Below are 24,900 nucleotides of genomic sequence, written 5' to 3'. Positions count from 1 at the left end.
GGAGGGGACTCCGGCGCTGAAACAGGTCCTGACCCCACAGCCGGTATTTAGGGCTTCCTTCCTCCTGCACGAACCCCACACCCCCTTCGCCTCCGGCCAGCACCTCGGCTGCTGGGGGGGCCTCCCCAGGCGGGGCGCCTTCATGTCATGGGGGTGTCACATCTCCAGTTTAATCCATAAGCTCACTGTGAATTCCAATCAAAACCCCATCAAGGCTTCTCATAGAGCAGGGAAAATGTTAGGGAAACAGAGATAGAAAATCAAAGGGCCAAGGGTGGCCAAGCCATTTTGAAGAAGGAAGCAGTGGCAGGGGGCGTGCGTGGGCGTGTGGGCGTGTGTGCGTGTGCGCGTGTGGAGTCTGTCCTGCGAGACAGTGGAGTAATTACAAAGTCGGGCTAATCGAGAGCGGCAGACCGTCCGTGGCGCTTCACGATCACGGTTTGCTAGCAGTTGTGCAGTTTTGGTTTTGATTCCCCCTTGGACATGAGCCATTTTAAAACAGATTTGAAAACGCACGTATAACTGTTATAACTTGGTAAGCGTCGTAACTATAGACATTAGGGCCTTTTTCCCCCCGGTTTTATTTTGTTATTGTCTTATAGTCCTTTCGTGAGAGTCTGTTGTCTGGACTGTGTCTCTCTCCCTCTGGAACGTTCTGAAATTTTCTCTGTGTCATAATAGTTATCGTAGTAAACGTCCCAAGAGCAACGGAAAGGAAGGCGGCTGCTCATGTTTCCTGTTGCAGAGTTTGAAATCTGTTGTTTCCAGCTGCCGAAATCTATTTTTTCCCCTGGCTTTCGCTTTATAAATGGGGGGGGGGGGGGCATGGAAGCCCGTGACTGAAACCGCACCCGATGTCTCCCACCTTCGGGAGAGACGGAGTGTGTCTTGGTTTTTCGTGGTATTTTTTGGCTTTGGGAAGATTCTGAAAGATTAGTGGGGATGCCAACTCCAGCATTAAAAGCCACAGGTGTTTGCAAATTTTTTTTTTTTTTTTTAGTTTACCTTCTCCCTGATCGTCTGACAAGCAATAACCATCACTGTACAAGAGAAACCCTTAGTTTGTGTGTGATTCAAACTTGTGCATTTGGGGACCTTGTTTAAAACCGTCACCCCGGCGCAAGGTCACCCAGAAATCCTACATTTTCCTCCCGTTCGTATTCTATTTTTCGATCTCACGTGTCCGTGCGCTTCGTTGCAGGGTTTCTCCGTCTCGCATACGGACGTTTGGGGCTGCGCCATTCTGCGCTGTGGGCAGCTGTCTTGTGCTCTGTAGGACGTTCGGCGGGGTTCCCCAAATGCCAGTAAGCACCCCGCAAGTTGGGACGACAAAAATGTCTCCAGACATTGCCGAATGTAACCTGGGCGACAAAACCACCCACTGTTGAGAACTGCTGACCTATCTGGAGTTTGCTGTATATGGCTTGGGGAAAGATTCCAGTAATTTTTCTCAATGTGGCAAATTGGTTTCACTAACACTAAAGAACCCTTTTCAAATCTACTTACGACGCCACGGCTGTGACGCACCAAGTCCCCGTATCTTCGTGAACCTGTCGTTGCCTGTGGTAGACCCTCTCCCTGGGCACAGAGCCCCCTCGCCTCCGAGTGGGGCAGAAGAGGAGACTGTCCCGCCAGGTGCCACCCAGCTTCCCGGACCACGGGCCTGCGGGAGCGTCCACGCATTCGCCCGCATGTTTCCCAGGCCTCGCAGGAACTCTGGAGAGATTCCGGATTCCTCACCCCTCGGTCGTAAGGTTCGCCTTCCTCTCTCTGGAAGGTGGCGGGGTCTTCGCTTTCTTTCTGGGGCTGTGCAGTTTCACCCTCCGTTTTTGGATCGGCCTTTGGTCTTTTTTTTCACTCACTGTGCTCGGCACCCAGTGTGCCTTTCAACCCAAAGCTCGTCTCCTCCGTCCAGGGAAGTGTCACTGTATTGTCCAGTTGGTCACCTGCTCCCTATTTTATTCCGTTCCCTCCCCTCTCTCCCTCTCTGGACCACCTCGAATAATCATTTTTCTTCTCTTTCTGTGCTTTTATCTTCTGTTCATACGTACTTTTCAACTTCATCTTTGAGGCTTTTCATTTCTATCCTATTTTGACGCTTCAGGCCCCTTCTGCCTCCGACTGTGTTTTACGATAGCAGATAGCACCCTTTTCCCGTCTCCTGGACGCAGCGTCTTTTGCTGTCTCCCCGAGGGCAGCGATGAAAGTTTATCTGAAGTTTTCTTTTGCAGGCTGCGTGGCCTCAGTCTTCTCCGCGCTCCTTTCACGTTCCTGTTTGTTATCTCTCTCTTTTATGTTAGAGATTTCTCTCAAGTATCTGACAGTTATTTCGTGACCATTGATATTTGTCTTGTTAGGACCTAGTGAGGAAAGTTGGCGGAAGCTCTGGGTGAGAGAGGGGCTTGTAAACTTCGAGGCAGCCTTTGTGGATGCAGACCTGGTCACTGGGGTCCCCCAATGTCAGGTTCCACCTCTCCCACCCGCTGGATGGGCCTCTCTCTGCACATCCGGAAGCCCGGCTGGTGAGCCAGCAAGGAGTCCAGGGTGGAGGGTGCAGACCCTGCCCCCAGCCTGCAGGGGCCCCACCCTGCCCACTGAGTACCTGCCCTTCCTGAGTTCCTGATAGAATGGTGCCAAGTGCATTATGCGGCAATAGGTGCCTGAAAACCCACTGGGTGGGCCTGGGAAGGACAACTCGGGGACAGCCTCCTGGGGGGTCATCGCCCTGACCGCCTGCAGCCTCTTTCTGCAGCAGGGTTGGCTGGGCAGGCGTTCCCATGGGATGTGCAGGTTGGCATGCCTGGGCCACCCCCAAGGCCCTCCCTTAAACCTTCTTACCAGCAACCCCAACGCCAGCCCTCCAGTCTTGCCTCTTGCGAGTTCCTGGATGCCGGCCTCTGCCAAGGACTGAGGATGCTGACCTCGGCCTTCTTTCTCCGGGCAAAGTGGACAGTGCGAAGTGCCATTCGAAGTCCTGCCTGGGGACAGCTTCCTTCTCCAGAGCCCTTCAGGGCTGCCCACACGGTCCGCAGCCGCCAGCCACGGGCACAGAGCCCCGAGGGAGCCATGCCCTTGGGGAAGCCCCAGAGGCCCGAGGGCTGGGGTGCGCCAGCTGCCGTCTCTGTGGAGGTGTGACCACTCCCGTGGGTTCCCGGCCTCGGCCGCGCAGCAGGTCCCGCAGTAACCGCACCCGGAGGCAGTGCCGCGTGGAACACCACCGCTCGTCTGGGAGTTCTAATGGGCAGCTCAGACATTCCTCTGCCGTCCCTTGATCGGGTGTCCCCAGGGCCCAGAAACACGTCAGGAGCTGTTCTTGGAAAGAACGCTTGGGCTCCTGCTGTCTCCCTGGGGGACGTTTCTCCACCCGAGTTTCAGGTTCCCGAGGAAAAGGCTTCCAGTTGGTGAGGCTGGAGACGGAGTGTGCGAATGCCCGCTGGCCAGACGGTGCACGGAAACAGAATTCTGACGCACAGCCTGCGTCGCCCTGCCCGGGAAGCCAGCCTCTTGCCCACAGGAACCAACCAGGAGGCCGGCCGGCCTGGGCTCAGTGGAAGTCAGACTGTCCGTCTCCGGGAACAATCCAGGAAGCCAGGCCATAGCCCCGTGACATCGCCCAGAACGGCCAGGACTTCACAAATTTACCCCCTTTTGGAGCTTAGGAGCAACCAGAGAAAGCCCAGTCCGCTCCCCTAAGCAGTGACGGGGGACACCCGCTGCCAGTCAGCTCGCCCGCCCTCGGTTTCCAGGCCGACAGCCTCCCAGCAGGGCACCCCTGACGTCTCCTCTCCCCCCATGAAGCTCTCTGCTCCTGCCTGAGTCTCTGCCAACTCAAGTGACAGTGGCCGACCCCCTCGCTGTCACAAGCTCTGAGGCAACAGCGTCCTTGCTCGCACCTGAGGGTCTCCGTTTACTTTCAGAGGCAGCTGCCCAGCGAGCGAGGAGGGAAGTGGAGTTGTGCCCGCGTGGGAGAAGCGTCCACCATCCCAGACGTCGCGGCCCGGCGGGCGGCGGGGAGGCTGGTGCTGGGGTTTCGTCGCTGGCAGCTTCACGCTGTGTCCCGTCAGTCCCTCACCCTCTCCACCCACAGCGGCTGGGGCACAGGGGCGTCTCCTTGTTTTCCAAGGGGGAAGCCGCCCTGTGAGCACCTGACGCACTCAGCCGGTCTCCTGCTGGACCCTTACGCCGGTTCAGTCTGTGCGACCACAGTCTGAAGAACCACCTGGTTTCTGCCTCATTCACACATCAGCAAGTTACTTAAATTTTTTTTTTTTTAATATTTTTATTGATTTCAGAGAGAGGGAGAGGGAGAGGGAGAAACATCCATCAGCTGCCTCCTGCACGGCCCCCACTGGGGACTGAGCCCACAACCTGGGGCGTGTGCCCTGACCGGGAACCGAACTGTGACCTCCTGGTTCATAGGTCGATGCTCAACCACTGAGCCACGCCTATCGGGCCACTGAAACTTTGTGACTCAGTTTCCTCAACCACAAATAGAGCTAGGTATCTACTGAACGGTGGCAAGCACTAGGAAGGTGACATACCCCAGCCAATCTCATCACACCTGGCACGGACCAGGCGTTCAGAGTTAGCAGCTCCAGTTGTTACCTGCAAGCGTGGCTGGAGGCAGCTGAAGGAGCCACACCTTTTCAGTTTGGACCCACACTTCCAGAACCCAAAAGCCCTCCCCCAGGCAATGTCCGTTCCAGCCTCTAACCCAGTTCCTCAGCCTCCTGGGCAACACCCCGGGAGCGCGGGCGCTGCTCTGCGCACCCAGGACTGCCCAGTGGTGGCCGAGCGTTCCGTCCTGACGCCTGGCCCACGATCGCTCAGACACCACAAACAGTCCCAATGCGGGGCCTCCGAGCTCCTGCCCACAGCCATCTGTCCCCTGCGGGGCCCCTCAGCTCCCGCTGTCCAGGACTCATGTCCTCTGGCAAGCGGCCTGCTGGGACTGGAAAGCAGGGTTACGTGCTGAGCCCTTTCTCTTGAGACTGGGGCCCTCCAGGGTAGGGACCACGGTTATTTCTCTTTCTCTTTTTTCTCTCTTCCTGGAGCTCAGCAGACTGGGTGAATGCTCCGGGAAGACACCCTGATTGTGTTTTAGGATTTCGAGTATCCTAGCCGGCCGTCACCCCCCGAGTCTGACAAGTGAGGGTCCCACAGCCCCCCTGCCCAGGAAACTCAATGCCCACAGCACCGCTTTTGTCTTAGAAATTTTATTGGTCCTGGGGGAGGGGAGGCAGCAGCCCCTGCCTCCTGCTGAGGGGGCCACGGGCCCTCACTGTTTCCCATTGCCATTGATGGGGCGGTTCACATGCTCGGGGGAGGCCAGGAAGGCCTTGAGCTTGGGCCGGGAGCTGAGGCGAGCCACGTAGGAGGAGAGCAGGGGGAAGGCGTCCAGGCAGCTGGGGGCCAGGACCTGGTGGTTCAGCAGCAGGTCCAGCAGGTTGTAGTCAGTGAAGGAGATCTGCAGGGCAGGGGCCGGGGGTCAGCAGGTGGGAGCAGGCCAGGGGGTCGGGGGGCAGGGGGCCAAGGGCCTGAGCCGTTCCCTAGGTCTGCCCAGCAGTGAATGGGTCACATACTCCCTCTGCACCTGTTTCCATCTGTAAGAGAGGGTAGCATGGTAGGGGCAGGCCAGGGACAGCTGCTCACCTGGTTGCCCACAATAAAGGCCTGGCCCCCCTGATTCTGGGAGAGCAGGGTCTCAAAAGGCTTCAGTTGCCCCGGCAGCTCCTTCACATAGTCCTCCTTGCCCGCCTCCTGCCAAAAAGACGCCACTGGGATCACCCTCCTGACGCTCACACGGCTGCCCAGCCCGACACGCCCCCTTCTGTTGGCCCCATGTGAGAATCACCACCCTCGGGGGCCTCACGCTCCTCTGCTGACTCCCGCGCCCCGGCTGTGGCCACAGCGTGTCCACTTCAGCAACCAACTCTCCCTCTCTACCCCGTGACCTCCCAGCAGACTCCTGCGGAAGCCTTGAGGATCCATCCTTCCAGACCTCACATTTGGACACCACCCTGCTCAGATTCCTCCACGGCTCCCTCCTGCCGGCAGGAGCGGGTCTAAGCCGGGGGCTTCGGACCTTCGGGCCCTGGGCCTGCTGCCCCTCCGGCCCCACCTCCCGCCCCTCTCCCTCCCTCTCACACACAAGCCCTTCCTCTGCTGAACTGGCCCGGGGTCCGCGCCTGCATACTTCGTGCACCTGAAAGTGCCAGCACCCGCTTCCAGGAGCTGGCTGTAGACCCCCCTTCCCCGCCTGCTCCAGGAAGCCCTCCTGGCCGCCCGGCTCCATGGCTCCTGTCCTTGTTGCTGGTGACTGCCCCCGGCACAGAGCCCGACCCAGCCCAGGCCCGACGGGGAGGGCGCAGCTGGGGCCAGTGAGGGGTGTGGGGTGGTGGGAGTTCAGGGAGCCCCTTCCCTCGTGGCCCGCGCTCACGTAGTTGGTGTAGATGAGGGTGCAGTACTTGCGGCGGAGGTCCTCCACGCCATCGTTCACCACGTCCACCAGGGCCGCCTCCCGCTGGTCCTTCCCGTACAGCCCTGGGGGCGGGGGCGGGAGGGGAGACAGCAAGACCGGGGGCTGAGCTACTCACGGCCACGAGGCCGCCTGTGGGCGACGGCCAGGGAGGGGGGCACGGGCCGGAGGCGGGGGCAGTCCTGACCCACGGTGGGCGCTCGGAACCCAGTGGGAGGCAGCCTGGCCTGGCGCAGGGGCTGCGGGCGACCTGGGCTTGACCTTGGGCAACTAATGCATTTCCCCTCCAGGCGCCTGCATCTCCTCCGCGGGCGGGCGTGCTGGGCAGAGCAGGGCCCACCCCACCCCTGGACTTCACCACCTGCACCCTCAGCTCTCACCGAGGGAGCGGCCCAGGTGGCGCAGGATGGCATTGGACTGGTACAGGGTCAGGTCTCCGTCCTGGAACTTGGGGAGTTGTCCGTACAGCTGGGGGTGGCACAGCTCGGTCAAAGGTGCTCAGCCTGGCTGCCCCCCCCACCTTTGCCCTCAGGGCCCAGCCCCTGATCCCTGCTGCACAGGCGCTTACACACGAGGCCTTGAGAGAGCCCTGCAGCCAGGTGTCCAGGGTGACCACCTCCTCCTTCCAGCTCTGGCCCTGGTCGGCTAGCAGCATGCGCATGGCCTCGCAGCGCCCTGGGGAGGGGAGACGGGAGCGGGGTGCGAGGCCCCAGCCTCTCAGGGCCCTGGCAGGGGCCCCCTCCGACGACTCAGCACGCGGGGGAGGGGACAGGCCCCCGGAGGTTGGAGACTCCAGCCTAGCGAGCTCAGGGCACGGAAAGGTCCGGGCTAGTGGCCACGTAAGCGGGGTTTGGGGCCCCCCCAGGTCGGTAAGCGGCCATGGCTGCCGCCCCCCTCCCGCGCAGCCCCAGGCCCCTACCTCGAGCATGGAAGTAGGTTATGGTGTAAGGCGCCACTGCAGGGGACAGAAAAACCTGTTAGAGCCCTCAGGAAGGTACTGTGAGGGGCAGTGCCCCCCCGGGGCCCCGCCCCCGCTCTGGGCGCCCCGGGTCCCCGAGGGGCCCGTCTCTGCGCCCCGGAGGCCGGGCCCCTGCGAGCTCCAGCCGCGCGCTGGGGCCCGGGATCCCCGCGCGGCCTTGCGGGGGCAGGGGGCAGGCTTCGCGGGCGCGCGGCGCGAGGGCCGGGCCGGGAGCCGGGCGCTGCAGGCCCCTGGGCGCCCCGCTGCCCGCCCCGCGCCCCCGGAGGCGCCCCGAGGACTCACTGGCAACGGAGCGGACCCAGCGGCGGCGGCAGCGCTCTGGCGGGCCCCGCGGCCCGGGCGAGCCTGAAGAGGTGGGGTCCCGCCCGCGCCCCGCCCCGCGCGAGTCACGTGCCGGCCCCGCCCCCCGCGGCCCCGCCCCGGCTCCGTGCCCGCGCCCGCGCCCGCGCCCGGCGTCCCCGCGGCGGAGCTCCACGCGCGGCCCGCGGAGGTGTTGCCCCGGTCGGCCTGCAGCGGGTGGACTCAGGTGAGGGTGGGGTGCGGGCCCAGAGTCCTCGAGGCCGTGGCTTTGCGCTCTGGGCCCTGTCTCTGCTTGGGGTGCACATTCCAGAGGCGCAGACCCTTGCATTTGCTCCCACAGACGAAAGAATTGATAGACGCTGCACAGAGATGGTCAGAGCCGCTTGGCCTGCACACAGACCCGCGAGCACCCGCACAAACACGCGTGCACCCGCACAAACGCGTGCACCCCCACAAACACGGGTGCACCCGCACGAACACGCGAGCACCCGCACGAACACGCGAGCACCCGCACAAACACGCGAGCACAAACACACCCCAGGCTGGGTTACCAGCCGTTCGGATGCCACCTTCATGGTTCCTGTCATGTACCCGGATGCTATCTACCACTTTTCTCATAATCACCTCACTTAACTCAAATAGCCTATTTAAAAGGAACCTGTTTCACTCCTAAGTGGAAATGGCTGCTGCTGGTTAAAAGTCGAGGTCACTGTAAAAACAGTCACAAGGAGAGCAATTTGGTTTTAAAAACCTATCTGTATAAAGGACACTGGACCCTCTTTTCAAAATAACATTAGCGAGTTCAGGTGTTTCTGGCTGTGCCCCTCGGTGTCATCGGGATTGAGGACAATTGCTGAGGGTTCCGGGATGAGCGGCAAGGCTGTTTAACCCCCTCTGTCTGCCTGGGAATCCCTTTGTGGAAGTTCAGGCCCTACTCCGGGACCCCCTGATGGCAGGGTTTCATAAAGACCCTTCCCACAGAGCTGGCAAAGTGCTGAGGCTGCAGCCAAGGCCCCAGGTGGGAGCTGGCCTGGGCACCCAGGTGGAAGCTTCCAGGCTTGGTGGTTGCTGGGGAGGGAGACTTGGAGGGAGTGGGAGGGGTCCTTCCTTCACTGGGATGGAGATCCAGGAGGAGAGGCAGCCACTGAGGGCCCACGGCTTTCCCTGGGTGACTGTGGGATTGGTTGGCGGGGGTCCCCAGGAAAGAAAACTCAAATAGGAGCTCAGCAGAGAGATCAGGTCGAGTCAGGAGCACCCGATTCCTGCTGAGGGCTGGTGCCCTCTCTTCATCTTTGACGCCCCTTCCTGCCCAGAGCAGTAATTCTTCAGGAGCAATAAGAAGTTTGAAAACGCCATCAATATAATGTATAAGGTAACTTTTTATGTGGACAATAAAATTATCATTTCCTTACAGTGCCCTGGCAGGCAGAAGGCAGGGGTGGCACCCTCCAGGACTGGCCCACGGGAGGTGGTACAGGCAAGGATAGGTGCTGTCCTGGGGCAGACAGCCTGGCCGTCTGAGGGTGGGGCCAAGCCACGGTCAGCACAGTGCCCTGGGCCTGACAGCAGGCTCCCGCTTCCAGCCCAGGGGCCTGGGCTTAGTGTCTCTGCTCCTCCCCCCCACCCCTCGTGACCTTCCCTTGGGTCCTGCCAACACCCTCTTTATCCCTTAACATGCAAAACTCTTTTCTTATTTTTCTCCCAGGAAAGCCTAATGTGTTCATTTTACTTGTGCTAAAAGCAACCTGAAAGTTGCCTTCCCCCTCCCTGGCTGGTATTTAATGCGCTATAAACAAACAGAAACAATTGCAGTTCTATATGCGAAACAGTGTGAACGGTTCCTTTTTTGCTACATTCTTTCTCTGCAGCAAACTCCACAGCCCTGGAGGACACTTCCCCATCTCCAAAAACACAACTCTCTCCCCCTCTCTCCCCCTCTCTCCCTCTCTCTCCCTCTCTCTCCCTCTCTCTCCCTCTCTGCCCCCCCCCCCCCGTCACACACACACACACAGTCACCCACAAGAACTGGAATCTCATAGGTGACACAGAGACCACCTCCTCTGGGATCTCCAGAGCCTGACAGGGAGCAAGCACCCCCCACCCCCAGGGGCCCCCAGAGCTGTCCCCACACCTCCCACGGGGCTGTGGAGCTCCATGGTGGGGGAAGAAGCGGAGATCAGGCCTTCGGCCCAGGTGAGTTTTTCCCCTTCCCCCTCGGGACACCCTCCCCTCAGGTCCCCCTAGCTGGGGACTTGCCAGGTGCAGGTCAGGGGGCAGTGAGGAGACTGTCTCCGGAGGTGGAGCCCCAGACCCAGGCCTGGCTGCCTCCAAGCAGACACCAAGGTTCTGGCGCCCTCCTGAGGCAAAACCAGGGAGTGCAGCAGCCAGGACGGTGACCAGAGAATGCACCCCTAGTAGCAGACACCCCCCTTCAACAGACATTCCTGCAGCACCTGCCGAGGGCCCAGGCACTGGGAACTCACCTGGAAATGAGACAGAGTCCCTGTGCTCGGGCGCTTGCTTGTATCTACCTCCCTGTGCGCTGAAACATTGTGTCAGCAAATGTCCTCAGAAGTCCTGCTGCCAGTCACACCTTCTCAACATCAGAAAAACACAAAATTCTCCCTATCACTTGCCCCTGCGGTCCTCAGCTGGGTCTCCGGACCAGGGCTTGTATGTGGGGCCTTACTTTGGAGAGTGGTCCACGGAGCAGGAGCAGGGGACTGGGAGAGTGGGACGGGGCAAGAGGACCAGCCTAAGGTCAGAAGCATGCAGAGCTCCCAGCTGACCGAGTCAGTAAATTTGCCTCTGTCTGAGTGGGGTTTCTGTGGCTGGCAGTCAAAATTGTCCTGACAAATATGAATGAAAGAGAAAGCATTAGGAGGGAGCCCTGACCCTCCTGGGGTGTGGGGGACACTTGCTGGAGTGTAGGACCACTGTGCTGCTGCACCTGAGCATGTCAACAGGGTCGGAGCAGGGCTACTAGGAGCATCCCAGGGACCGGGACACCCACACTTCTCAGTACGTGGGTTCCACTCAGCTATAACCAACCCCACAGTGGGTCTGAGTCCTCGTGCTCAGCCTCGACCAGAAGCGAAAGCCGCAGCCTCAGAGGCACTCGGGGCACCGGGCCAGCGGCTGCTGTGGGCCAAGCTGGGGGTCCGAGGGCTCTGACCCACCCAGCTGTGCTCACGGGCTCGCCCCCTGGCCCGAGCGCTGTGCCTGGGGCCGGGGCTCGGTGAGTGGCTGGGCTTGGGTCCTGCGTGTCTGGAGGACAGGCCTTCCCAGCCGGAGACGAGGGATCTGGTGGGGTTGCCAGCTTTATGAGCCAAAGTTGAGGGGGCCCTATTTTGGAAAAAACTGCTTCAAACTCTCAAAATGGTAACTTTCCACAGATGTGGCCTAATCGGTGGGTCTGTCTGAAGACTGAGCCTGAACCTCTGGGAGGCCACCCCGGCACCCCCCTTCTCGTGGTGGACATGCTTTCGAGCCAGAATCAGATCGTGGACGCGGCACACAGGCGGCCCAGACGTCTGTTTACTTCTCTCCCCTGGGCGTCGCTCCTAAGAACAAGCTCATGAAAGTAAGTGGAAGGGGCTGCAAACAGCCCACGCCTGCAGGACGCTCGGCTGTCGCCCTGAGCTTGTCCCATCTGCAGGCACAAAGGCTGCCCCTTGCCCCATCCAGTCTTCCGATCGATGGGAAGGTTTGGAGCTCAAATGTGGTTCCATTGCCAAAAATGCCTCCCAGACAGACACTCGGCAGTTCCTGGGGGTAACTGTCCCCCAGACTCGGTGAAAGGAGCCTCGGTGGTGCACACTCACCCCGACTTCATCCCCAACATTTGCCGGTGCCGAGCTGGTGAAAGCAGGCCAGGGGTTGGCCGTGACCTATGCTCTTTCTTCTAAAAGTCCCCGTGACTGTGAGTTGATTTCCATCAGGATATTTAACATTTAACTAAAATTAACATGGTAAATAATCACTCCATTGACCACTGTATTTGTCCAGAGCATTTCCTGGGGCTGTTTGGGAAAGAAACTAGGCTTGGCAGCCAGGGTGCAAATTCCAGCTCTGATCTCAGTTTTCTCATCTGTAAAATGAAGTCTGAAGACCTGCTGAGTGTCTGGCTCCCAGATGTGGTTGGTAAACAGTGTGGCACTTTGTGACTGCCCGAGATGTGAGAAAATGGGCTTGGAACTCCTCTGTCTCCAGAAGCAACCTAGGAAGGGGCAGAGGGTCCCCTGTGCCCACCAGGTCCCTCATTGACCACAACACAGCTTTCCTCTCACTGTGTTTATTGGTTCCCAAGGGCAGGCCCTTTCCTGGAGGTGCCGCGTGGGCTCATATCTTTTGGTCTCCAGAGATGGGGCAGTTCAGGTGCTAGGGGGAGGCCAGGAAGGCCTTGAGCTTGGGCCGGGCTCTGAGGTGAGCCATGTAGGAGGAGAGCAGGGGGAGGGTGTGCAGGCAGCCAGGGACCAGGATCTGGTGATTCAGCAGCAGGTCCAGCAGGTCCTAGTTGGTGAAGGAGATCTGCAGGACAGGGGCCCAGGTCTTGAGCAGGGTCAGGGGAGTCAGAGGCTGGGCCAGAACTCTGGCTGCTCCAATGAACCAGTCATGGTCCCGCTCTGGACCTCTGTTTGCCCATCTGAGAAATGGACCCACAATGGGCCAGACCCAGCACTCACCTGGTCACCCATGACGAAGGCCTGGTCCCCCTGGTTCTGGGTCAGCAGAGTCTCGAAAGGCTTCAGGTGCCCCGGCAGCTCCTGAACATACTGGGCTTTGCCTTCCTCCTGAGAGCAGGGGTGATCCCAGTGGCCGTGTGCAGTGTTCCTGGCCAGATGAACCCCGGGCCCCAAGCAGCAGCCCCAGCCCACTCACAGTTGTGGCAGAGGAGGTGGCCACAGAGCTTCGGGAGGTCCTCCAACCGTCATTGACCATGTCCACTGGCGGCCACCTCCCGCTGGTCTTTGCTGTAGAGCCCTGGGTCATGGCCAGGCCGCGGGTCAGGCTCTGTCTGGGCTGCACCCCCTCCCCTAGGAGCCTGCTGGCCTCAGGCCTGGCCCCGCTCTGCCCAACAATGCCTTTTCCCATCTCCATGAGCCCAGGGGGTGAGAGGGAGTAGCAGCGGAGGTCGGGGGTGGGGGGGGATGGGGGACGGGGGGGGGGGGACGGGGGGGGCATATCCAGCTGAAGCCCATGCCTGCCTCCTGGGCCACACCCCTGCCCAAATGGCCCCGAGCCCCCTCCCCGAAGCCTGAGGTGACAGGCTGCAGAAGGCCTCTGCCCTCACCTGGGTCCTGCAGGAGTTAGGGTCCCACTGCTCCTCTGCCCCTGTTCCTAGTTGCCACATCCTCCTGAGACCTGAGGCTTTTCTGCAGCCCCCCCCAGGCTGGCTAAAGAAGAGGGGGACACCTCCCTAAGCCGTGTCCCTGCCACCCTTGAAACAAGGCCACAGGCCTGCCCTTGGAGCACAGGAACCTCTAGCCTCCTGCAGCCCACGCGTGGGGGCTGGCGGCCTCCTCTGAGCTGTCGTCCAGGAAATGGCACAGAGAACCCATCTGGCACCACCTGGCTGGGGGTTGGCCTGAGCTGTGGCCCCTGCCCAGGTGGACTGGCCATCGCAGCCCGTGACTGAGAGCCCTCCTGACTCTGGCCCTGCGCCTTCCCCAAGCGCCCTCCGCCTGCTGGTCAGCAGGGCAGGACCCTGGTAGCTGTGCTGCAGCTCAGGCCCCTGAACGTCCTGCTGTGACCTGGAGGGTACTTTTCTGGACCTCAGGACTCACCAAGGGAGCAGCCCAGGTGGTGCAGGATGGCATTGGACTGGTACAGGGTCAGGTCTCCGTCCTGGAACTTGGGGACCTGCCCACACAGCTGGGGGGATGGCACGGCTCGGTGAGGGACGCTGAGCTCAGCTGTCCCCCAGCTTAGTTTTGCCTCCCAAGGCCCAGCCCCTGACCCCGCCAGGCACAAGTGCTCACACAGGAGGCTTTGAGTAACCCTGCAGCCAGGTGTCCAGGGTCACCACCTCCTCCTTCCAGCTCTGGCCCTGGTCAGCCAGCAGCATGCGCGTGGCCTCGCAGTGCTCTGGGGGAGGGGAGACAGGGATGTGCGGACGGGACAGAGGACCAGGACAGAAACCCTAACCTTGCAGCCTGTTGGGAGAGGGTGCACCACAGGGGAAGAGTGGAGACCATGACCCCAACAGTGTCTGAGAGGGGGACACCCAGCCCCACAGTGTCCCAGGAAAGACAGAGGAATAGTGGCAGAAGCTGCCACTCCCCACTCCCCCCCCCCCGCCCCGCCCCGCGCCCAGGGAGCAGCCTGAGTGCCTGGGCCAGGCCCTGCCAGTGCCCTTCATCTGGCCCAGGAGCAGGTGCCCTGCGGGCGAGAAGGCGCCGGTGTAGGGCGTCACTAGGAGAGACACAGCTAGGCCAGGGCCTGCCTGCGGGGCTGCGGGACCAGACACCCTGGAGAGAGGATGGCTTGGCCAGGGCCTGCTCCCCACCCAGTCCAGACCCTACTCTCTGGCGGGTGGCGAAGGGAGAGTGCACAGGAGGTGGAGAGGAGCCCAGAGGCCTAATATTTACCGTTCAAAGCTCAGCCCTCCCTGCCTCACCTCAGGAATGTGCAGTCACTCTGCCTGGTCCCAGGCATGGCTGGGTGTGGTGGGGGCAGGGCCTGGCAGGCCTACCTGCTCATCTGCAAGGGTATGCCTGCCTGCCCGGCAGTGGCTATACAAGGGACATCACGGGCCACATAGCTCCTCAGGGCCCACCGAGGACCAGGATGAGTACCTCGCTCACTGCTGGGTCCCCTGCACCAGCACACGGTAAATGCTTGTTGCACGAATGAATGCAGTTTCAGCAGACTTACCCATCTGTGCATCTTCCGTCCGTGATAATAATAACAGCGAACCCTTAGGGGCCGAGGACCGTGTTGAGAACTTTGCAAATATCACAACCCTAAGCTTGGTACTGTTCTGATCCTTGTTTTACAGAGAATGAAACGGAAACAGAGAAGTTAAGTGACTTTCCCAAGGCCACACAGCTAGTAAACAGGACCCAAACCCAGGTCTGGCCGGCTTCAGAGGCCTCACTTTTAACTCTCTTTCTTTCTTCTGCAGGTTCTGTCATCTCCAAGCCATTTTTACTGAGTCTGAGTGCTCTGCACCCTTCAGGCTGGACCTGGGGCTACAGGTGGATGGAAAGAAAGACAGAAAGACTGGAATGAGCAGGACCTCCTGAGGCAGTAGAGGGACACCTGGCGGCCAGGAAGCCAAGTTAAGACTAGGTGGCCAGAAGGAAGGCAGGATAAGCTGACTGCAAAAATGTCACCACCTCTCCACTCCCTACTCAAAAACACAGAGGTAGCTGATTTTATCTCCCTCTCACTGCCTGCTTCCTTGCAGGCTGTTGAAACTACCGACCCTCCCTGCGCAGCTGAGGGGGGTTTGACAACTATATGACCTTCCTGGTGTGGCGCTAGTGAGCTACACCTCCATCCAGCCCCCACGCAGCAGGAAAAAGAAGTCACAAGACCCTGACATGGAAAATTTCCAAAAGCCTGCCTTTTCCCACAAGCCGGCTTTGTCCCCAGCTTATAAAAGAAGCCTATCAGAGCCAGCTCCCCCCAAGCCAATTCCGAGGCCCTTCCTTTCCTTTGGGCTGTCTCCCTTGTGCTCGAGTACAGGCTTAATAAAATCTGTCTGGAAATTTCTCTGGGGTTTCCTCTCAATTTCTATCTTGGGGAACCTAAGAGCTCCAACACTGTTAACATTCCTAGACCTGGGAGGGCTGTGTCCTTCCAGGCAGAGCCCAGTGTCTGCCTCCCCTCGGGCCCACCTGGCACCTGTAGCCCAGTTCTCCTAGTTGCCCCTTCTGGAGACGGTGGTGCGGAGTGGCTCTCGGTGGGTGTGGCAGTCTTCCTTGGGGCCTGACAGCTGACTGTCTCGGCCTGGTTTTCTTGTCCGAGCTGCAAGGAGAGGGAGGTATTCTTCCCAGGGACATAAGTACCCACCCAAAGCGTGGGGGGGAAACCATCCCACCTAATCACCAGCATCTCTTAGCCCCATTTGAGCTCACAGCTGTCTACATCTGGGAGGGCGTGAGGGAGGGGGTGCCAGACCTGAGTTCTATCCCTGATCCACAGCTGGAGGAACATCTGCTCAGCACTTAGCAGCTTACAAAGAGCTTTCATATAAACGGTGTCATTTAATCTCCACAGCACCCTGGGAGGGAGTCTTGTTCCCATTTTGCAGACAAAGACACCAAGGCTCAGAGAGGTTCATTCACCTGCTCTGGCCCGGAGCATATGTGCCTCGCCCTGTGCACACGCATCACAGACCTGGGAGAATGGGAGACCCCCTGCCGTCCAGTGGGCCAGCCTCCTGGAGCTCACACCTTCCAGCCATCACGCTCAGGTCCACTGGGTGGGCTGTTGCCCAGGGTGGCTTGGCACTATACTGCAATGTTCCAGGTCGCCGCTTTTACCTGCAGTCCTCTGGCTCCATGGGCCCAGCCCGTGGTCCAGCTCCGTGGCCACCCTGGGGCCTCCAGATGCACAGCGTTCCCAGTCCAACCCGCCAGGCACCTCCCTGTGTCCAATTCCCATCTCCAGTTCGTGTATATATCAGCATCAGCGGGGGACAGCCGATCGGCCCATCGATGTTTCTCTCTCTCCCTTCCTCTCTCTCTAAAATCAATCAAAACACATATTTTTTAAAGTAAATAAATAAACAGCGTTCTTGTTACATAAAATTTTCCTTTCTAAAGTGTGCATTCCGTAGTTTCAGTATATTCGGTGTTGTGCAACAGTCACCACCATCTAATTCCAGAATATTTTCATCTCAAAAAGGAACCCAGGCCCGCGAGCAGTCAGTCCTTACCCCTCTCCCCACCCCTGGGCACCCGCTCACCTGTGTTCGTGGCCACGGATTTGCTTACTCTGGGCATTTCCTATAAACGGGGTTGTGTCTGGCTACTTTCACTTAGCGTGTTTTCAAGGTTCGTCTACACTGTGGTGTGTGTCACTATATCATTCCTTTCTCTTTTTTTCCCCCTTTTTTTCGTTAATCTTCACCAGAGAATATTTTTTTCATTGATTTTCAGAGAGAGTGGAAGAGAGAGAGAGAGAGAGAGACACGGACGTGAGAGAGACGCGTGGACCGGTCACCTCCTGCACGTGCCCCAACCAGGGCCCAGGACTGAACCTGCAACCCAGGTACGCGCCCCTGACTGGGAGTCGAGCCCGCGGGCCGGCGCTCTGAGTGCTGGGCCCCGCCAGGGCGCGCCCCATCCTTTCTGCGCCCAGCACCCCGGCGGCTGTGCTCACGGGCGCCCCGCGCCCTGGCGGGCGTTTGCGCCGCGTTACCTGGCCGCTGCTCTGAGTGGCGCTGTCCTGGGCATCGGCGCACATGCTTTGCGAGGACTCGTGTTTGGTTCCCCTGGGCATGTGCCTGGAGTGGAGTCCCCGGGTCCCCCTCCGAGGAGCTGCCGGGCGCCCCCTCGGAGCCGCGCCGCGTCGCGACCAGCAGCGGCGACTGTCTTTTCGCGCTGGCCGTCCCAGGGCTGCGTGGCCACTGTTCCCCGGCCTCGGTGGCCACCTGTCACTTCCGCAGGCCCCCAGGCCCAGCAGGGCTCCCACTCCCCTCCCTCTCGACAGCCTGGTCGCCCTTCCCCGCACTCGCCCCCACAGTCGTTCTGCCTTGGCCCAGCATGTGTCTCCCGCCCGGTGGAAGGTTCTAGGAGGCAGGGCCGGGTCCAGCGCCCAGGAGGGCACCCCCAGGTGCTCCACAAGCCTTTGTGAAAGACGCAGCCCCTCTGACATTTTCTCCCCCCTCTTGCCTCCCATTTCCTCTCGGGGGGCTACTGACCCCCACCTCCCCTGAGGGCCTCCGCCCAGCACATCCTGTGGATTCCCACCGGGAACACTCCGAGCTCACAGCCCATCCCAGGCTCAGGGTAAACCTGGGTGGGCAATGCCGAGAACGTTCCCCATCCCCTCGTCTCCTCCGTGAAGCCGCCCAGGCACGCGGAGACAGTCCGTTGGTCCCTTTCTGAGTTAGGTGAGCCTGAGGGCTGGGCCCTTGGGCAGCTGTGTGGCCCCAGCAGCCGGCCTGGGTCCGGTTCTCAGGCGGCCTCGGTGTTCGCAAAAGGAACACATGAATGGATGGCGGCGCGGCCGGGACAGGCCAGAGCCAGTAGCTCAGGTGGCAGGCCTCTGGCAGGATCTAGTTCCCTCGGACAAAAGCTGGTGGGGGGGCAGGTAAATAAATCATGAGGGGCCTGGAGCAGGGCTGGACAGGACAGCTGACCTCATTCCGGGAGGTGAGGAGCAGGCAGCTGGGTGGTAAGTGGTCTGGGGACATAAAAGGGGGCACAGGAGGCCGGCGGGGCCCCCTGGTTCACCCCAGTCTTTTCCCTGAGAACCAGGAGGGTGGAGGTCAGCAGTGGCTCAGAGGGAGGTGCTGGCAGGAGGGGAGCGTGGGAGGGGGGCTCAGAGGTTCCCTGCAGCGGGAGAAAGGGGAGGGCCTGGGGTGAGGCTGGGGACCTGTCTTCCACAATCCAGGAGCATGCTAGGAGGGGGGATGGCGGGGAGAATAGAAGAACAGGACGGACAGACAGAAAGACAGACCACCGGAGAAAGAGGGAGGGAAGAGATGGGCCTGAGTGGTCAGAGACCCTCAGACACCGCAGACAGATGTCAGCAGGGGGCAGGGGGGCAGAGGGGGCTGCAAGGGAGACAGACACGGAGAGACCTCACGGAGCAGAGGGGCCAGAGGGAGGGCCAGAGAGCAGGACAGAAACGGGAGGCGTGAGTGCAAGGGATTCAGGAGCCAGGAGCCGGGAGCCAGAGTGACTGGGCCCCGGGGCCGCCGCAGGTGTGCGGAGCCCAGCGGGTCCTGGGGAGCCCGAGCGTGGCCTGTGGCCGGCATGAGGTTGGAGGGGGACAGGTGGGGGAAGGCTAGGATTTGGGGGAGGCACTATATGAGGGGCATGGGGAGCTAGGAAAGATATGGGACTTGGGGGACCTGGGGCCCTCCCAGCCCACGGAGCGGGGAACAGGGAGGAGAGAAGCAGGGACCCACAGCTTCTCACTGAGCCACCCTCCCACAGGACCAAGGAGACCGGAGTGGGGCGGTGCCCCTCAGCCAGCAAGAGGGGCCAAGCCCTCGTCTCCATGGCCCTTCCTCAGGGCCCAGAAGGTGACAGCCTCCCCACAGGGGACCCCAAGCCCTCTGAGGACACTGCAGGGCCCAGCCAGGCCCCTGTGAGCCCAGCAGTCAACAGGCGGCGGCTCCTGCAGGAGCTCGAGGCCCAGGTGCAGGCGGCCTTCGGGCAGGTAAAGTGGGCAGGGCTGTGGGATTAACCCAAACGAGGGGGCCATGAGCGAGCAGAGGGGATCCCCCACCCCAACTGGGGCGCTTTAGGACAGGCCCAGGGCAGAGCCCAGGGAGGAAGCCCTAGACGTGCATGTTGATTGAGGGGTGAGTCGGTCAGCTGCTCAGGAGGGAGGCTGGCGTCCCCCCACCTCTGACCCCGCTGAGCCCTTCGCCGGCCCCTGGCACCCAGAGTCAGCTCCCTTCAGCTCCTCATCTAAGTCCAAGCGTCGGGGGGCTGGTTCAGGCAGGGGTGCCGAGGGCAGGCAGGCGGGCAGGTGCCCGCGGCGAGAGCCAGCTGAGGTGCTGGCAGGAAGGAGCAGGGTCTCCCGGGCTGGGCAGAGGTTGCAGCCCCTCAGGACACGCAGCAAGCAGAGGATCCGCAGGGTTCATACCACCTGGTACCGCCTGCTGTTCAGACGGGGGAGATGCCCCAGACCACCCTGGCACGCCGGGCGCCTGGCTTCCTCCTCTCAGGTCCAGGCCCTGCTTCTGAAGAAATCACATCTCTCCTGACTGGGAGAGATTAGGGGCAGGGGCGAGGGGAGAGGGGTGCTGGAGAGGGGGTGTCTGGAAGACCCTCAGGAGTGAACACAGGGAGACTGAGCACTCCAGGGGGCCTTGGGGCTCGAGTGGCCCCCCTCACCAGCAAAGATGCTCAGAGATAATCCCGGATTAAGAGCCAAGCCCCCAGGCCCAGGGCTCCCCGCCTGCCCACCCGCCCCCGATCTTCCCCACAAAACCCTTGGAAAATCCCCTGCCGTGCTCCCAGGCTCACTGGGAGCAGCTGGGGACTGGCAGGAGCCCACAGCCTCCGCTGAGGTCCAGCCCCGGGCGGCCCCCGGGACTCCAGGCCTGGCATGGTTCATGGGCCCATGGGAAATTGTGCCAAGCGGCCCCAACACCGGGGGCCTAAGGTAGGAGGGCTGAGGGGGAGAAGCCAAGGCCAGGAGCCTGGGATGGACCCTGGAAGGGTCAGGTGGGTGGGCAGGGCCTTGTGTGGGGCCGGGCAGGAGTTAGAGGTGGGCACAGCAGGGGGATGGAGGGGCTGGTTCCCACCGGGCCTCCCCACCAAGCTCAGCAAGCCCCTGGCTGCCCATCCAGCTAGCCGACCCTGCTCTCTGCTGGTCAGTCTTGACCTGGGGGATGTGGAGCTTGAGCTCAAGGTCTCACTCTGCCCCTGGCTTTCTGAGTGACCTTGGCCAAGTCCTCTGCCCTTCCTGGGCCTCAGCTTTGCCCATCTGAACAGTAAGGGGTGGACCCTTCCAGCCTAGAGGGGTGATAGGTGAGGGCCTCTCTCTCCTGTGCGAGGTGCCAAAGGCAGGAGAGGCTGGTGAGTAGGGCGCAGAGGGGCCACTGCCCCAGCTCATGGCCGGCTCTGCTGCAGGACCGCTGGCAGTGGCCCGGCTCCTGCCTGGGGAGCTCCCACCACAGCCCCAAGGAGCAGGGGGGCCCCGGGCCGGGCGTCCAGGGCTACTCGGTGCTCAGCAGCCTGGTGGGGCCTGCCTGCATTTTCCTGCGGCCCAGCATCGCGGCCACCCAGCTTGTATGTACAGCCGCCCGCCCGCCCTCTGCCCTCGCTTTGCCTCTCCCTGAGTAGCCGGGAGAGGACTGAGTGGGGAGGTGGGAGCAAAGGCACAAAGATCCAGGGGGGTGGGGGGCAAAGGGAGACCCAGAGAAACGTCAGAGACAGCCTGCCAGGGGCTGGGCAGGGAGGTAGCAGGGGGCCTAGGACACAGACGGTGACATTGAGGCCTCCAAGCCTGGGATCTGCCCAACCCCAGACCCACCTCTGGCAAATGGGACTCTGTGTCCAGAAGAGGGTTGCAGGGGTGGGAAGGCCCTGGGAGAGGCCTGGCAGGTGGCAGGGAGGGAGGGAAACCGGACCCCCAGATCCATGGCAGGAACGGGTGGGAGGAGCCAGGTCCGAGCAGTGTCAGACACGGGCCCTGTGCATGGCATTGTGGGGCTGATCAGAGAACCCCAAAGAACAGGAAACAAGAGTGCGGGGAATCCTAACTGCTCTCTGCCCCTCAGGACCGGCAGCTGCGGCCGGAGGAGGTTGAAGGTAAAGAGCTCGGGAAGGAACTAGAGTTTCTGGGGGGTGAGGGGTGCACACATGGGAGGGGCCATCGGGCAGGGCCTCAGCCTCTCCAGGAGGAACCGGGAGCAAGAAGAGGGCTGCAGGGGACCTGTACGAGCAGACTGGGGACAAGCCTGAGCGGGGAGGGTTGACAAAACCCCCAGCTGTCAGTTGCCTGGTCTCATTTACCAGGGGGGTGGTGGGCCCCTTTTGTATTTGTTCACTCAGCAAACACTTCTGGGTGCCCACTGGGTGCATGGCCCTGTGTTGAGCACTGGGAGACATGGCCAGCTCCAACGACAGGCCCGTGTCCTCTGCACACAGACGTCAATTAGCCCACAAGTGCCAATGGTGCTCAGTGCTTCCAACTCCGAGTATACATGGGCTGGAGGGCTCTGAATTTAGAGGGAGGACTTCCTTGAGTAGGTGACATAAGGATCAAAGAGGAGGGGAGAGTGTTCCAGAATGTGAGCTCCATGAAGTCAGAATTTCCCCCTCCCTGCCTCCCTGCCTCCCTGCCTCCCTGCCTCCCTCCTTCCCTCCTTCCCTCCTTCCTTTATTTCTTTTTCTTTCTTCATTGTCATATCCCCACTACATAGAGCAGAGCTTGGCACACAGTAGATGCTCCTTAACTATTTGCTGAAAGGATGAATTGTAGGAATAGCATGTGCAAAGGCCCTGAGGCAGCAAAGAGAAACTGATGTTTAGGAGGGAATGATTGGACCAAGGAAAGAAGGGTGAGTTGATCCCAGCTGGGATCCAGGGGGACACTGGGGAAGGACTGACCCTGCCCTGCTTGGCAGAGCTGCAGGCCGCCTTCCAGGAGTTTGACCGAGATCGGGACGGCTACATCGGCTGCCGGGACCTAGGCGCCTGCATGAGGACGCTGGGCTACATGCCCACTGAGATGGAGCTCATCGAGATTTCACAGCAAATCAGTACGTGCCTCGGACCCACCCCATCCCCAGTTCTCCAGAGGCCAGGGCCGGGGCAGCCGGGCAGCCCAGGCACAGAGATACCTGCTGGTTGGCCTCCTGAGCCCAGACCTTGGTCATTTTCAAGGCAAGAGACTCTCACCATTCCCTAGGAGGTGGGCAGGACAAGGACCATTACTCCTATTTTTTCGATGAGGAAATTGAGTATCTGAAAGGTTAAGTGACTTGCCTAAGGTCACACAGCCAGACCATTGGAGCCAGGACTTGAACCCAACCAAACTGTTCAGGAAAATTAAGGAAAGCCATAAAAATAAAAAAAAAACACCCCAGTCTGTGGGGCCTGGAGGGAGGGAAGGGCACAGGCCGGAGGGGGAGGGCAGAGGGCAGAGGAGAGCCAGTGCTGGGCAGGGGTCCCTGATGAACGTGGCCCCCAGGTGGCGGGAAGGTGGACTTTGAAGACTTCGTGGAGCTGATGGGCCCCAAGCTGCTGGCCGAGACAGCAGACATGATTGGCGTCAGGGAGCTGCGGGATGCCTTCCGAGAGGTGCGGCCCCTGGGGCTGGGGGGGGGGGGGCTGCATGTCTGTTGTGAGTGAGGGGCTGAGCGGCTGAATGATTTGGCGGTGACCCAATGCCATGACCAACGCTGCCACAGTTTGACACCAACGGGGACGGCTGCATCAGCTTGGGTGAGCTCCGGGCGGCCCTCAAGGTCCTGCTGGGCGAGCGCCTCACCCAGCGGGAGGTAGACGAGATCCTTCACGACATCGATCTCAACGGGGACGGCCTGATCGACTTTGAAGGTACCACCTGCACCACACACCCTGGAGTCTTCTTCACAGATACAGAGCCATGAAGGCAGCGTCCCCACTGGGTGCCAGGCCCTGCTAGGCTGCCCAAGTCCTCTCCCAGGAAATCAGCACGGGAACCCGGGAGGAAGGAGCTACTAGCATCCCCGTGAGCAGAAGAAAGTCCGTTCTTAGGAAGGTGTAGGTGCTCAGCAAAAGGAGGTCGATGGAGCCAAGATTTATTTTAAAAAATATGACTTTATTGATTTTAGAGAGAGGGGAAGGGAGAGGGAGAGAGAGAGAAATGTTGATGAGAGAGAAACATCGATCCCCTGCCTCCCGCACGCTCCCTATTGGGGATCAAGCCCACAACCCGGGCATTTGCCCCGACCTGCAATCCAACCAGGGACCCCTTGGTTCATGGGTCGATGCTCAACCACTGAGCCACCCTGGCTGGGAGATGGAGCCAAGATTTGAATGCAGGCATTCTGATCCAGAACCCAGCTCTTCCTCTACACTGTGTTCCCACAGAGGAAAAATAAAGATTAAATAATCATAGGGAGCCAAGGAAAATCAGTAAGTAGAAATTCTCCAAAGTGGGCCCCCAAATTGTTCCTGAGCTTCCTGGTGGCAAAAGCAAAGAGGAAAATCGTTCAGTTACAAGATGTTTTCTGCCCACAAGACAAAGCCCCTCTTCTTAGCCTAGAGACCTGTTACCTATCAGATCCAGGAGACTCCCCTGCAGGCCCTGCCCTTGACCACACTCCCTCACACCTCAAGGCCAGTATATTGGCCTCACCCCCAGTGGGGTCCAGAGAGCAGACCCAAAACCTTGGCTCTGTCCTGGCAGAGTTTGTGCGAATGATGTCTCGCTGAGCCTGCACAGAAGCTGGAGGCAGCAGGGAGGACTTGAGACCACAGCCACCGCCTGAGAGCGTGTCCCTGGAAGCCCACTGCCTCCAGCTGGGACCTCTGCCTCTCTTCCCCACGCCCCCCACCTGTGCGCAATGCCCCCCACCTGTGCGCAATGCCCTTGTCTGCCCTCACCCCACCCCCACTCCTCCACAAGCCCCTCGCCCATCTCTGTTTCTCTGACAATAAAGTACCTTCAGACCTGGGGAGATGGCTTTCACCTCTCACTTCCTTACCCTGGAGGACCCAGTATTTGGCCCCCAAAAGTTAAGTCCTGGGCGACAAACCCCCTCGATTGTGAGCTCTGGGCTAGCAGGGGCCCTCTCTGGATCACGGGCCCAGCCCACAGCAAGTGCCAGGAAAGGTCCCTGACAGAGTGAACCACCCTGCTTCTCCCAGAGCCGGGTGTGCGCGGCCCCTCGTCCCATGAATGCCCCCGGCTGGGTCCCAGGTTACTCTAGAGGGTGGAGCAAGTGCGTGAGGGCTTTTCCCAAGGTCCATCCCATTCACTCCTGCAGGGGTGCTGCTCAGAGCCTTCAAGAAAGAACCTGATTTCTTCCCAGCTTTAATCCCGGCTGTCGGGCTCTGGCTGATGGTCCCTTCAGAATACAGCTCAGCTGGTGGGCTGCTCTCTGGCTCTTCCCGGAGCCGCCAGCCACTGGCCCCGCGTGGGGGGCAGCTAGGACGTGCCCATTTCTGCCTGACTCCAGGCTCCACTCCTGGGCGGTCTCTGCCTCAGGCTCCCCTCACATCCGAGGCCCTCCTGCCCACCCCGCTGTCTCGCCTTCCTCTGCAGTGCGTTCATACGTTCATCCCTAACGTCATCTCACCGCCTGCTTCCTGGGGGACCCGAAGGACACGTCTGCTCACGGGACCCCTGGCCTGGTCTTCATGCCCCATTTTCCAGATTGAGGAAACCAAGAGGCCCAGCCTAGGTGACTTGCTAGAGGTCACACAGCCCCACTGCTATGTCTCCCTTCCCGGCCATGTAGCACACGCTGCTGGATTATTCTTCCTAAAATATCACTTGTGTTTTGTGACACTCC

At 60.5% G+C, this 24,900-nt stretch overlaps 2 protein-coding genes and 1 long non-coding RNA gene across 5 annotated transcripts; 2 read left to right on the top strand and 1 right to left on the bottom strand.

The window, feature by feature from the left end:
- Positions 1 to 5,200: 5,200 nt before the first annotated feature.
- Positions 5,201 to 7,810, bottom strand: GSTP1 (glutathione S-transferase pi 1). The gene is made up of 7 exons (XM_081153184.1): positions 7,740 to 7,810; positions 7,398 to 7,433; positions 7,047 to 7,153; positions 6,859 to 6,946; positions 6,440 to 6,543; positions 5,653 to 5,760; positions 5,201 to 5,467 (listed from the first exon to the last, which is right to left on the bottom strand). Coding segments are annotated over exons 1-7 (633 nt in total). The 5' UTR covers positions 7,741 to 7,810; the 3' UTR covers positions 5,201 to 5,278.
- A 98-nt stretch (positions 7,811 to 7,908) lies between these two features.
- Positions 7,909 to 15,475, top strand: LOC308564682. Of its 2 annotated transcripts, none has more exons than XR_013999980.1 (4): positions 7,909 to 7,983; positions 9,626 to 9,950; positions 11,153 to 11,340; positions 14,884 to 15,475. It is a non-coding gene; the product is annotated as an uncharacterized lncRNA (long non-coding RNA). The 2 variants fall into 2 exon arrangements; XR_013999981.1 differs by lacking the exon at positions 7,909 to 7,983 and adding an exon at positions 8,350 to 9,129.
- A 3,463-nt stretch (positions 15,476 to 18,938) lies between these two features.
- On the top strand, positions 18,939 to 23,818 carry CABP2 (calcium binding protein 2; the record flags this gene model as incomplete). 2 transcript variants are annotated; one of them, XM_081154458.1, is made up of 7 exons in its annotated part: positions 19,998 to 20,054; positions 20,525 to 20,683; positions 21,175 to 21,205; positions 22,024 to 22,158; positions 22,590 to 22,699; positions 22,810 to 22,957; positions 23,793 to 23,818. In XM_081154458.1, 7 exons carry the CDS (start codon positions 19,998 to 20,000, stop codon positions 23,816 to 23,818), a joined length of 666 nt encoding a protein of 221 aa, XP_081010584.1. The 2 variants fall into 2 exon arrangements, with proteins under 2 accessions (XP_081010585.1, XP_081010584.1); XM_081154459.1 differs by lacking the exons at positions 19,998 to 20,054; positions 20,525 to 20,683 and adding an exon at positions 18,939 to 19,100.
- Positions 23,819 to 24,900: the final 1,082 nt, after the last annotated feature.

Source organism: Miniopterus schreibersii (assembly GCF_964146895.1).
Source record: "Miniopterus schreibersii genome assembly, chromosome: 12".
In the NCBI taxonomy this organism is placed as follows: Eukaryota; Metazoa; Chordata; class Mammalia; order Chiroptera; family Miniopteridae; genus Miniopterus; species Miniopterus schreibersii.
The sequence above is the reverse complement of the archived record's forward strand: the minus strand, read 5'-3'. Positions and strand labels throughout refer to the sequence as shown.

Bases quoted from the DNA above. Each gene is read 5' to 3' on its own strand.
- GSTP1 (XM_081153184.1), bottom strand. The intron at 7,154-7,397 runs GTAGGGGCCTGG...TCCCCTCCCCAG, and splicing joins AACCTACTTCCATGCTCGAG to GGCGCTGCGAGGCCATGCGC. The intron at 5,761-6,439 runs GTGAGCGCGGGC...TCTTTTTGGCAG, and splicing joins CCCTCATCTACACCAACTAC to GAGGCGGGCAAGGAGGACTA.